The following is a 14301-nucleotide window of genomic DNA, read 5'->3' on the forward strand; positions in this document are numbered from 1 at the left end:
TAATGATTAACGTTGTGATTACTAAAATGTTTCCAGTACATGATACAACTTTCAAAACCATAAATTCACTTTTCAGTGTGTATCTTACATAGAGATAAAACTCCATTTATTACAAAATTGATTTGTCATTAAAAGTAGTTATATATTAATAGCTCTGGATACCACTACTCCAAATTAACTTGTAAATTTTCCTGAAACTTCAAAACTCTAACTTTTAAAAACGATATTCAGAAAATCCTCATCAAATTCAATTACATTTTACTCATAATTTTTTTAAAGTGCTTATAGGAAACCAAATGCTTTGGAAGATCCTAAAATGCTTCATATTTGAAGTGAATAAGCATTAAAAACTTATCACTTCAAATGGGGTGAAAAACGACAACAAAAGTAAAGTTGCTTCAGAGTAGAATAAATATTATTTTAATAATGTATGATACAAATCTTCCTCAGTTAAAAGCAAGAATTGCCTTGGAATTAGGCTACGAACTTTTAAATTTTGTGGAACATTATCTTCATATACCTTTACCTAGAAGTTTTTTACTTACAAAGTGGTTTAATAAGACCTTGCTGCACTAGCCATTAATATGTAAAGATGACTATATATTTTCTGATTAATTTATTCCTAACAAATATGGATAGCTTTTACTATTTCACTTCACCAAGCTGTGCTGTGAGGGAAAGAAAGAAAGAATTCGTTTTTCACTTGCTAAAATTAATAGAGAGATATGTGCTTTACAGTTCTCCATTGGTGAGTTCACGGTGTCCTTGCATCTCAACAATTCTTCCCCATAGTGGTTTTTACATGGTAATAATTTATTCAGAACATTTGAAATGCTGTTTCTTTTAAAAACCAGGTCACTGGAGAACACTGAAATCAGACATGGCATTAAAACAAATTTAATGAAACTTTCAACAGATAAAACTGGCAGGACACAAGGCTTTGCAGCAGGAATAGTAGTCCAAACTGCTTATTAAGATAATCTCCTGCTGAGCATTTTACCTCTTATGTTGCTTTCTGCGTCCCCTACAGTCTTGTTTTTGTTAGGCACTTTTAACACATTCTGTACTGCCTGACAAGGAGAAAAAAAGGGGGCAATCCAAACAATAAAAATACTTTTTAAAAATAATAAAAGTCAGAATAACTGTCTTTTTGTTTAAATAACACACCTGCTACTTTTATCTTAGGCTTTCCAAGTTATTCTCAACAAGTAAGAATAGGAAGCTATTCTATACACAGTAGGTGCTCAATACAGACCAGTGACTAACATACACAGGAGCACCCGTTATATTATATTTAGAGGTCTGCTTTTCTCTAACAATGAGAAAACTGTCATTGATACATGGGAGTCATGATGTGACCTATGGAGAATTGAATCCATATAATAGTAGGGAAGCACTTTGTAAAGTGTTTATTCTATATTAGAAAATGTATTCTTATTCCAAAATCAAGATTAGACCCCTTTGGACAGATTTTCAGTTATGCCAGTCAGTCGGCATGAGCACATTCACCAGAAACCTGGTCTGTGGCTGTGGCCCCATGACCTCTTCCATCCTCCCTGCATTGCTTTTATACTGCTGTCACCACCACCACCACCACCACACCACAGCATCCCACCATTGATACTTTCTTGGGGTAGCAGCCAGTCCTCCTTCATTCCTTTCCTTAATGGCCTGAAGAGAGGTTGCTAATTTAGCACTTTTGAATGGTTGCTGTTTCTTGCATTGGGCTAGCACACTCGTACATCCTAATACATACAGGGCTGAGGTCGTGAAAGTAGGAGAGACTTGTACTATACCCACAAGAATGTTGAACAGATATATATTTTTTAAATTTATTTTTAATTTTTAAATTTTTTTACTGGTTATGAATATTCATGGGGTACAAAGCTGACTATCACAACTTGTGCCCAAGATGTGATAGCCAGATCAATACTGGCAGCATGCCTACTACCACAAATTGCGATTATACCCCGTGTCCCCCACCCAATTAATCTCCGATCTCCCCCCGGCCCCCTTTCCCTCACCCCACTTTGCAATCCTATGTATGTTCTCTCCCTCTGCAAGTCCAACACACCACTGTGGTCTTTCCTTCCTTCATTCTCTCTTAGCTCCCACTTATTAGTGATGTCATGTGGTATTTTTCTCTCTCTGCTTTGCATATTTTACTCAACATAAGTTTCTCAAAGCTCATCCATGTTGTTGCAAATGACAGAATTTCATTCTTTTTTATGGCAGAGTAGTATTGCATGGTGTAAATATACCACATTTTCTTTATTCAGTCATCCGTCAATAGACATTTCAGTTGGTTCCAGGTCTCGGCTATTGTAAACAGAGCTGCGCTGAACATGGGAGTGAGTGCAGGTATCCTTTCGACATGATGATTTCCATTCCTCTGGGTATATACCCAGAAGTGGGATTGCTGGATTGTATAGAAGATCTACCTGTACTTGTTTGAGAAACCGCCACACTGTTTTCCATAGTGGCTGTACTAATTTACAGTCCCACCAACAGTGTAGGAGTGTTCCCTTCTCTCCACATCCTTGCCAGCATTTGTTATTCTCCAGAACAGACATAGTTTTTAATATGTCTCATGGGTGTATGGATTTATCTACCTGTACAACTGGGCAGATGAGCCTGGCACCACCCCTGCCCTACAGGACTGTCTCTGAGGAAATGTCAAATTCAGCCTTTGTCTATTTACCAACATATGCTTTCTAGGCACTGTAAGCTGTTGGAGAAGTCTTAATATTATTATAAATACTAATAATGCCTAACATTTATGGAACCATGTTTTACACGATTTTCTCCTATAATCTTTTAAAATCTACAAAATTTATCCCTATTTGTCAGACGGGAACTTGAGGGTGAGAAAGGGTATGCAAATTTTCTAAGGTTATAAGTATTTATTCTGTTATATAAAAACAATATGGGGCCAGCCCCATGGCTCACTCAGGAGAGTGCGGCACTCATCGTGCCGAGGCCGCAGGTTCAGATCCCATATGGGGATGGCCAGTTCACTCAGTGGCTGAGCGTGGTGCAGACAACATCGAGCCAGGGGTTACCATCCCCTTACCAGTCAGAAAAAAAAAAAAAAAAACAATATGTAAGGTTTTCCATGCTAATTATTATGAGCTTCTGTGCAAATGTTGTATTGAAGTTGAGTCTGGACCTATTAATTCACCATTTCTCAGTGCCATGGAATATTAATAAATATGATATCAAATAAGTTTGGGGAATGCTGCATTCCATACCTTTCCTCAGAAACTCACAATGTAAATTAACATATTAATGGCTCTGAAAAATCCTGTAGGAAAAAAACTTGTTTATTCTACTGAGCATTTTCCAAGTTTGGGAAAACAATGAAAAGCCTTCAGAGATAGTTTTGCCTCCATAAATCTTTTATTAAAATGGGATAAATTAGCCTATTTTTTATGGCTGGTGTATTTACTTAAATTTTGAACTAAGACATTTTAAATGGCACAGTAATAATGTGAACAGTTGATACTAATTTTCCATACATTTCTCTTCACTTGAAGAAAACCTCTCATACATCCAATATATTCCTTCCCTATGAAGTCACCAATTGTTTGTCCCCACTGCTAGAATGTCCATATGAAGTATATATATTATTGAAGATAAGTGAGAAGTGACGTCTTCCTATATTTTCTATTTTGTTTGAACAATATACCTAATATATTAAAATCTAGTTTTCTCTGTTCCCATGACATAAAAAATAAGATTACTTATTGGTATGCTTATTAGTATCTTTTTTTGGCAGCTGGCTGGTACAGGGATTGAACGCCAGACCTTGGTGTTATCAGCACCATGCTCTAACCACCTGAGCTAAATGGCCAGCCCTTATTTGTATATTTTGTGTACCGCATCAGCTTCCAAGAATGGTCTTAAGTGACTAACAAAATAAAGTCCACTATAACACTCCATCTATTTCGCTGTCATATTTTGAAAGCTACTGACAATACAGAATATCTAAAAAAAACCAATGTATCTAGACTACTGCAATTATCACTATAAAATAAACTTTTAAACAACTGAAGAGCAAGTGTATAAAGTTATAATTTGAATTACAGTCATGTGCTTCAGAATGACATTTCAGTCAATGGCGGAGCATACACGATGGTGGTACAACCTGGGAGCAGTAGGCTATACCATATAGCCTAGGTGTGCAGCAGGCTACACCATCTTGATTTGTGAAAGTTCATTCTATGGTGTTCTCACAATGACAAAATCACCTAACCATGCATTTTGCAGAATGTATCCCTGTCATTAAGCCACACATGACTGTAAAAATAATAAATTTCAATGAAACGTTTTTAAACTTATGTCCTTATATAATGGAGCCAACATACCTGTCTTCATTTTTTTCCATTTTTATTTGGCTTTGATAGGCATATCTTCCTGTTTCTTCATAGGTATTTTGATTAGTCCATGCTGATTTTCCATTGACATGAAGTTTTGCAAGATCACTTCGGAGCCTTTCATTCTCATATTCCAGTTTGTTTATAGATGTATGCCTTGAATAGTCCCTGTTAGTGAAATCCATACCCTAGAGAACAAAATAAACAATCATTGAATAAACTGTCCATTATGAGTAATGTATTTTTCTGTGTGCTTGGACATGTGTGTTGAAAAGGCCGTTTCATCTGACCCAAGTAATGTGGCTCTACTTTTGCTCACCTCCTAAATGCTCCTTCCCACCCCCTACCTCACAACAAGCAGATACTCAGTGACAGCTGCCAATCAACCCATCTGCAACAAAAGCAGTGCATACAATACTGCCCATGTTCCAACACAGAAAAGGTTTACTCTATGCATTATCGTTCTCTGTATCTAGAATAAATTGGCTAGATTTTCAAATTTTTGTCTTTATAAGATCTACCTTCTAATGTTGGATTAATAATGGAAATAGGCATAATATAACTTTTAATTTAAAAAGAAATTTTTTCTGATTAAAATAAAACTTGGGCATGTAATAATATATGGGCATGTAAAATAATACATGTGATTATAGAAAATAAGGAAAATTATTGAGAACAAAATAAATACTCCATACTAACAACACTCAGTGATAACTACTATTAACAATTATATCTTTCTAGTCTCTTTTTTTAATCAGTAGAAAATACAATACAATCAACATAAAATATCAATATAATTATGTATAGATACTTACAAATTATAATCAATATATAAATATCAGCATGAAATACAATGTAGTTAATACAAAATATAACATATGAGTACTTACAAAATTGTAATCATAATTATAAAATTGTCATGTATAAAATGCAATAAAGTTTTGGAGACTGCTTTTTCCCCTGAACATTATACAACGGTACTTTAAATAATTCATGAAAACAATAATCAGCTACAATGTATATCGACAAAATAAAATTTAAAAAAATAAAAAAATAAATAAATAAATAATTCATGAAAAAATATAATTAAAAGATAATATGAATCTTTCCATTAACTTTTTGAAGATTCCCTCATATATTCTTTGAAAATAAGATTTTCAATGACTGCATTGTAGAGGCATAAACAAATTCATTTAATCATTCTTCTATTATTGAATATTTAGTTTGTTTTCAAAATAATAACACTGTGTTGATTTCCTTACACACAAATCTTGGTCTATATTATTTTAGATAGATTCCAAGGAATGGGACCACTGGGTTAAACTGTATGAACATTTTCAAGGAAAAAAGTGCCATTTTTCCCCTCATAAGTGTCATAAAGTCCTATTTCATAAATTCCCATCCCTAATGTATTAAAGGGCCTATCTTATCACACTCACAAACCATTTAATATTACCATTTTGTTAAATTTGCTAACTTAATAGATAAAATAGTAACTTTTATTTATTTGATTATTAGTGGGGCTGAATATATTTCCACCTATTTTCTGGCAATTTTTTTTTCCATCTTTTGTCAATTGCCTGTTTGTGTCCTTTGCTTATTTTTTTCCAGGTTGTTTGTGTTTTTCTTACTAATTTGAAAGATTTTTTTTTTTAACATTAGGTATAGTACTCCATTGTTTCTTAAATTAGTTGAAAATATGTTTTACATGTGATTTTTCTTTTTTTTTTTTTTTTTTTGCAGCTGGCCAGTATAGGGATCCAAGCCCTTGACGTTGGTGTTAAGACACTGTGCTCTAAATAACTGAAATAACTGGCCAGCCCTTCCATGTGATTTTTAAGTTTTAATTTTAGTGTGTGGTGTGTTTCATCCAGAAAGATTTGTTTTTTATTTTTATTTAGTGAAATCTATCAGTCTTTCTCCTTTGTGACTTCTTCCTTGCTTTTATTTTTCAGTCTTTTTAATTCTAAGAGCTAATATTCATTTGTATTTTCTTCTATTTGTTTTATAACTCCATTATTTTACATTTAATTCTTTAGTTTATTTGGAATTAATCTTGGTATAAAGAGGAAACTAAAAATGAATAATCAATTATTGCAACTGTTTCAATCACATATTGGTTAAAACATCCATTCCTCCCTGTAGGATGATGCAACAATTATATGCTAAATCCGTATGAAAGGGCTTTGGTTTTGAGCCATTCTATCCTATGGATCTTACAGTGAAGACTGTGCCAGTACAACACAGTTTTGAGTAACATAGCTTCACTATAAAATTTTACCATCTGGTAGGGGCCACTCAATTTTAATATGTCCTCAGAATAAAATACGAAACATGTTTAAATCACAAAATAAGAATTTTAGGGTAGGAATAAAGATTTCCGGGGCTGTTTTAACTAAATACTGTAAGAAGTTTCCTGGGGAGTGTCTAAATTTTTCTTCTCAAAATTTTTTAAAAATAGGATATATTCTCACCACGAATACTCATGAAAATGCCTTAAAGAACTCTATATAGTCCTTTCTAGTCCTATAATTGGAATATCCATGAATTGTGTAGCTGCTGATTAAATAATCATTCTCTGTTTTCAGAAACGTTATATTTTAGCCCAAAAAGCATAACTTGAGTAAAATATCTTTTTTGAAGCTCCAGATTTCTATGGTTCAAAGTCCATGAGATTATAAATAATCAGAGCTTAGAACTTCCTTTTTGAAGCTCCTAAATTTAAAGTTTTGAGCGTCATTCATATGGGATGGGACCCCATGGGATTACTCTAAATTTTCTAAAATGTTTGGCTCATTCCACATTGAAAATTGTTAATATACTATCATATTAGTATAAGTACTGATAAATAAGTGTAAAAAATATACATATTAGTTGTTTAAAACATTTACTTATTTTTTGCTCAAAGGCCCGTCAGTCAGCTTGCTACATTTTCTGTTTACTGCCTAATTCATTGCAGAAGTTCAGTAAATTTGTAGGAGGCTCTGACTTTTGAATGGAAGAGAGTGCCCCAGGAGGACAAACTTTGCCACAAAACAATACAGGAAGGGTGATATTTTTCTAAGTTTATTGGCCAAGGGTGCTCCTTGAAAAAGGAAGGCCATTGAAGGCATTTCTCTGTTTGCTAGGCCCTTGACTCTAGAATTTCTCAATGTTTACTCTTTGAGAGACACAAATGCTGATAAAAGAGTAATCTGTAGCCTGTTGCCTTAAAACAGAAAGCAATGCTTATTCTAAAATTAGAGTAAATTTACAAAAATTATAAAGGAGGCCCAGTCTTATAAATTTTGCCCTCCACAAGGAAAAAATTCATATGGGAAGATTTGATTGAAAAAGGTTGTGGATAAGATTCAAAATTTTGACTCCTAATAAGACATCTACCAGTCAAAATATACAATTCTTGATGGTCTGCTGTTCAGTTAAAATTTTATTCAAGCTTTTTCTATAAAATTAGATTTCACCTGTGATTATTTTTGGCCCAACGTTGGTTTAAAGGAATTAAGAATAATAGTAATAATTTTTAACGACCCCACATTTTCTAAATATATCATAATTAAATAAGTGTTGTGAGCATGACCTGAAAGAATTACACAGGTAGTATATTTACATGTTTTATATTTAAGAACAAATTTTATTTTTCTTGACAACAAACTTTTCTGGGGGGCTCTTTCCTTTCATGCTTTTCTTGAACACTTTTCTAGTGATTTCAGGACTCTATCCCCCACTAGATGGTTATTATGTGAAAATACACATGAATTAAATCTATCTCTGTATTTCTGATAAGTTTTTTTTATAGGCCTATTACTTAACTCTTGTTTATTTCAAAATTTTAGAGTTCCATAGTTTTAATCCATTTATTTATTCTTGAAATGGACAAAACCTCCTTGTGCTTATTTACTTGGACAAACTAGGATGAAGCCAATTGAATTATTAAAATGTCTGAATAATAGCATTTTGCATGTACAGTTTTTCTTTTTCTTTTTCTTTTTTATTTATTTATTTTTTTTGTTGTTGTTTTTTTTTTTTCGTGACCGGCACTCAGCCAGTGAGTACACCGGTCAGTCCTATATAGGATCCGAACCCGCGGCGGGAGCGTCGCCGCGCTGCCAGCGCAGCACTCTACCAAGTGCGCCACGGGTTCGGCCCAAGTTTTTCTTTTTAGTTATATATATTTCAACAATAATAATCAAGCTAACAAAATATTTCTACAGAAAGACTGGCTTTAATTATGTTTTATGGTTAGTATGTTAGTTTTCAGTAAGTAAATCGATGTTTTAATTATTGTGAGAGTACTAATTTTTATGCTACTATTTTATTCAGTAAAGTTATGGATAGTGAAAGGCAAATTTGTCTTCTTAAAAACTACTACGAATTCTGAGTTTTGATTAAATCTGATTTTATTACAACTTCCTTAAAGAAAAATTAATAAATACAATTATAGGACTAAGTAAATTTGCAATAAAAAAAAAAGCTATCATAATAAATTTGATTCGTTGTTAGCTACCCAGGGGCAGAATAAAAGAAATCCCCTCACTCTTCTCCACATAGTCAAGTTTCTGTACAAATCCAACAAAAACATCTCATTCAGATCCAGGAACATCTTGCTAGTTCCATTCCTATCCTAAGTATCTCATTGAGACCCAGGAAAACTTAGGCACCAGATGGTTAGTCCTATCAGTACATTCTCCAGAGGAACACGGGAGCTGCATGGCCTTGAGCATACACCAGGTGGTGACCGAGTGCAGGATCCCCTATTCCTCCCACTGGGCGGATGCCCTTCTTTCCCTAAGTGGAAATGAGCAGGGAGCTTCACAGTCAAGCAGAAAAATTCTCCAAGGTATATTTATTTAGAAATAGCCAACCTCAATACCAGTAATTTCCTTGTCTAGAAAGGAAAAAGTAATTATTATTTTAATATCATCCAAATATCAAATATTTCAGAAGACTTAAAAATCACGATGTAAATATCTTGTTTCTTGTTGCCTTAAGTAAAATTTCAACACCAATTGTTTAACCTATGTTTATTTATCCATTCCAATTATTTCAGAAGCGATGAACCACGTAATTATGGGATTTTAACACAACAGATATGAGAGAATTTTCTTCATTTTAAGCAATTAGAAAAAGTGCAACAAATTAAAACGAATCTTTAAGAAGAAATTAATTGACAAAAATTAAAAATAATACAATTTAAAAAATAGATGAAAAAAATAAATCCAAAAGCATAATACTTATAATACTTATAGCATACTTAATACTTATAGCATAAATAAACCTCTTATGAACCAGAGTTAAAACAAAAGAGAGAGAGTGAGAGAATGTGCTAAATTATACAAGCTTAGGAATAACAAAGGAAGCATAAACTGGATGTAGAAAAAACGAAAAGTAGGATATTGCTACCTTTGGCAAAAAGGAAACAAGTTGAAATGGGTAAAGATTTCCTAGAAAAAAACAAATTGCCAAAATAACCTAAGAATAAGTAGTGAAATTTGAATTACACAGGTAGCGTATTTACATGTTTTATATTTAAGAACATATTACCAAGTACCCTAAAAGAGAATGCGAAGGTAATTGAAAAGCTTCTAGGTCCAGGTAGTTTCACAGCTAAGGTCTTTTAGCCTTTAAAGAACTGATAATTCTTACATTATTTAAACTATTCTATACCACTCATAAAGATAGAAAGCTCCCAACTTATGTTATAAAGCCAGCATAACTTTAAAACCAGTAGAAAAAGAGAGAACTATATACAAATCTCATTTATACACACAGACCTTAATTTATAAGTAAAATATCACATAGGATCCAGGAACACGTCAAAATTACTAGAGTGTCACTGTTATTGTTTGAATTGTGTCCTCCCTGCAAATATATGTTGAAGTCCTAACCCCCAGTACTTCAGAATGTGACCTTCTTTGGAAATAGGGTCTTTACAGAGATAATTGAGTTAAAATGAGGTCACCATTTTACAATGGTGACCTATACAGAGGGGAAATTTGTATACAAATTTCTTGTGTCCTATAAAAGGGGAAATTTGGGCACAGAAACGACACACATGGAGAGAAGATTGTGAAGAAATGCAGGAAGAAGACGCTCATGTGAAGGCAGAGGTACAGGGAGAATGCCATATGAATACAGAGGATTGGAGAGATGCATCCACAAGCCAAGGAACCCCAAAGATTGCCATCAAACCACTAGAAGCTAGGAAGAGGCAAAGAAAAATCCTCCCCTGCGGGTTTCAGAGGGATCACAGCTCTGCTGACACCTTGATTTTGGACTTCTAGCCTCTGGAACTATAAGACAATAAATTTCTGTTGGTTTAAGCCACCCAGTTTTCGGTACTTTGTTAGAGCAGCCCTTTCAAACTAATATTATGACTAAGAAGGTTTATTCCAGGAATTCAAAGGTGGATCAATATCAGGAAGTCTGTTAACCATAGTCTATTACACATCAACAAATTAAAGGACAAAACCCATATGATATCATATATACTGAAAAGGCATTTGATAAAAAACAGCAGCAATTCTTAATAAAAACTCTAATTAAAATAGGAATAGAAAGTTATAAAGACTTTAAATCAAGAACAAATATTACACTAAACAGCAAAACTCTAAAACCATGTCATTTAAAATCAGGAACTAGAAAATCTTCCAGCAATCACTACTACTATGTTTTTCTTGAAGGTTATAGCAAATGCAATATGACCAAAAAAACCCTGATATGAACAGTGGGAAAGAAGATAAGATTATCTACTTTTGTTGATATAACTGTGTATCTCAAAAAAACAAACAAAACCCCAAGAAATTCTAGTAAAAAAACCTACTAGATAATTTGGATTTTTTCTGTATTAACAATAATTTCCTAGATATAGAAAAAGGAAAATATTCTATTCTCAACAGTGACAAGAATTGTAAAATACCTGGGAACAGATTTTAAAAGATAAGCACAAAACCTATACAAAAAACAATCATTAGATCATACTGAAAAAGATAAAATAAGATATGAAGAAATGGAAAGCCATGGGAAAATTTACTATAATAAAAATGTCAAATCTTTCAAAGTATAAACTTAATTCAATTCCGAAAAGAATGCAACAGGAAGTAATCAGGAGAAACTGGATAAATCGAGCTTAATGTTCATATAAAAACTTAAATTGTGTTCTCATTTTATAGCACATGCAAAATCACAATTCACATGGATTAAAGGCTAGGATGAAAAATATAAATATCTTTCAAAAAAAGCCTAAGATGCTATGTATATGTCTAGAAGTTGGAAGAACCCTGTTATTCAAGGAAGAGAACTCAAGGCTAAAAACAAGAGATATACACGTTAGACAAATAAAAAGTTTAAAACTTTTTATATGGCAAAAATGTATCAGAAACAAAGTTATAAACAACAGATTTAGAAAAGAGCTGTTATAAACTGACAAGAAAAAGATAACCCAAAAGAAAAGTGAGCAAAGGATATGATGAATTCCTATTAGTACACGTTGCCAGTAAATATACAAAAATATGCTCACCTACAGTCAGGGAACTGCAAATTAAAGTACTACTGAGAAGCTACTTTATAACCATAGATTGACAAAAATTAAAAAGAGCAATAACACCTATTGCTGGTAATGATGAAAGAAAAAAAGGTACTCTCATAAAGAGATGGTAGAATATGATTTGACAATAGATATTAAAATTCAAACACATATATCCTTTGAATCAGCAATTCCATTTCTAGAAGCTATTCCAAGATAAGGATTTTTCTTATGGTATTGTTCATTTGGGAAAAAATCTGGAAAGTGTTGAATAAATTATGGTTGAAATAATTATAAAAATAGTTTAATAAATTTGGGTATATCCATACCATGAAATATTATTAAGCCATTATAAAGAAGCCAGTTGACTTGGAAGGATTCCAAGGGAGGTTGTTGAGTGAACAAAGGCAAAACATAGAGAAGTATATATAATATGATCTGATTTTTAAAACATGACAAAATCCCCCAATAGGTATATGACCAATGTATATATGGAAAAGTACAAAATGATACATACTGAGTAGTTAACATGTATTTTCTGTTGGATGTGGTATGATGTGGGTAGAGGATTGCAGGGAAGCGGCAGGGGTGAAACAAGCAAGCAAGCAAGCAAAAAAAAAAAAAAAAAAGACCACTAAAACTACCAGTCTATAAGTTATGATTCAATTTATTAAAAATCATGTATATTTCACATGAGTAATATATTTTTTCTAAGAAATTAGGAAATATAAAAAGACGTTTATCTACTGACTTGCAGAGATTTCCAGTTTTGGAATATTATATTTTATATAAATTATATTTTTATTTCTGTAAAAAACACTCACCTCGTCCCCTCCATATGTGTGCACAAACAAGGAACAAGTTATGGAATGCTACACACTAGTTTGTTAGCACTGGATATCTTTGGGGTCCAAATTGGGATTGGGGCTAGGGATGTGGATAATTAGCTTCTTCTTTACACATCTTTGTGGGTTTTATTTATTTAAAAAACAAAACAAATATAAATGAACAAAGCCAAAAGCCTCCAGGAGCCAGAGTGAAGCAGGTTCAGTGGGGCCTGTGATAACCCAGAATACATGCCTAAAAACATTCAGATTAAAATTTAAAAAATAATAAAATGCCATTTTGTGAGCAAAAAAAGACACACGTGGGGGAAGGATCTGATTTAACTTTTTGTGTGTTCAGCATTTAGAAATGAAAAGTCTTAGGGGACATGCAGATTTTTTTACTATAACAGATCGGGAAATCATAAATGCTTTCCTTTTTATCCATCTATCCTGCAACCACAGGATCGATAACCATGCCCAAAGAAGAAGGCAGAATGCTTCTACTCTTTTGATGCTAGAATCTGGACTATGATGAGAACAAGTACATAATATCACAGAAATATAGTATCACAGCTTAAGAAGCAACCACGGAGAAGTCCTAATTCAACCCCATCATTTTATAGCTGTAGAAATTGAGGCCAGTTTAAACAATTACTATACTCATCTCTTATCCTCTCCATTCCTCAAATGGTAGAAAAATTATTTTAGAATTTTTCTGTCAGAACAAATAAATGTTAAACAAGTAACAAAGACATTTCATTTGTTCAATAAATAAAAATTCTCATATTAAAATCTACCTTCAGCTCATTTAAAAAATTGAAATGAGAAGCACAGAGCCTGTTTAGGTTGCCTTGTGTAAACCCGTAGAGCCAATGGTTAAAACCAGAAGCTCTTATCCTCAGTGATTCATTTATTCATCCTGTTTTCAATCCCAATATGCATTGAACACTCAATCTATGCCTGATGTTGTGAGGTGCTGGTGAAACAAACATTCATAAGACATGGTCCCCGCTTTCCATCCATTGGGAAAGTGACAAGATACAAAACAACTGAGACTGAAGTAAAAACCAAATGTGGGGGCCGAGCCCGTGGCGCACTCAGGAGAGTGCAGCGCTGGGAGCGCGGCGACGCTCCCGCCGTGGGTTCGGATCCTATATAGGAATGGCCGGTGTGCTCACTGGCTGAGTGCCGGTCACAAAAAAGACAAAAAAAAAAACCAAAAACAAAACCAAATGTGGACAGAATGATTCCTTGACTGGGGTTTCAGGGGCAGCTTCGTTGAGGGGAAGGCTGACACTTGAACGTCAGGATGTAGGATTTCAGAGGCAACAGCAAAAGCAAAAGCAAGGAAATAGCATACTTGGCATGTTTGGGGAAATGATCGGAGCTGAGCCCAGTCCAAAAAAAGAACAAGGGAGGAAACTAGAAATTCAAATGTTCAAGCCTGAGGATAAAAGTAAGTTCAACTGTAGTGCAAGATAATTCGTCACCCCAACTCCTGCATGCCCGGCATGTAGCAAGCACTCAGTAAATGATGTCTGGGTAAATCGTGACCAACTAAGTAATCTCTTTGTTC

General features: G+C 33.6%; 1 protein-coding gene across 1 annotated transcript in view; it reads right to left on the minus strand.

Annotated features, from left to right (window-relative positions):
• DEUP1 (deuterosome assembly protein 1) overlaps positions 1-14301 on the minus strand; it is a 74008-nt gene that overhangs the window by 26740 nt on the left and 32967 nt on the right. Inside the window, exon 10 of the mRNA XM_063095712.1 lies at positions 4368-4564. Coding sequence (XP_062951782.1) covers positions 4368-4564 — 197 coding nt within the window. The remainder of the gene's footprint in view (positions 1-4367; positions 4565-14301) is intronic.

The sequence above is a fragment of the Cynocephalus volans genome, chromosome 4 (genome assembly GCF_027409185.1).
Source record: "Cynocephalus volans isolate mCynVol1 chromosome 4, mCynVol1.pri, whole genome shotgun sequence".
Lineage (NCBI taxonomy): Eukaryota > Metazoa > Chordata > Mammalia > Dermoptera > Cynocephalidae > Cynocephalus > Cynocephalus volans.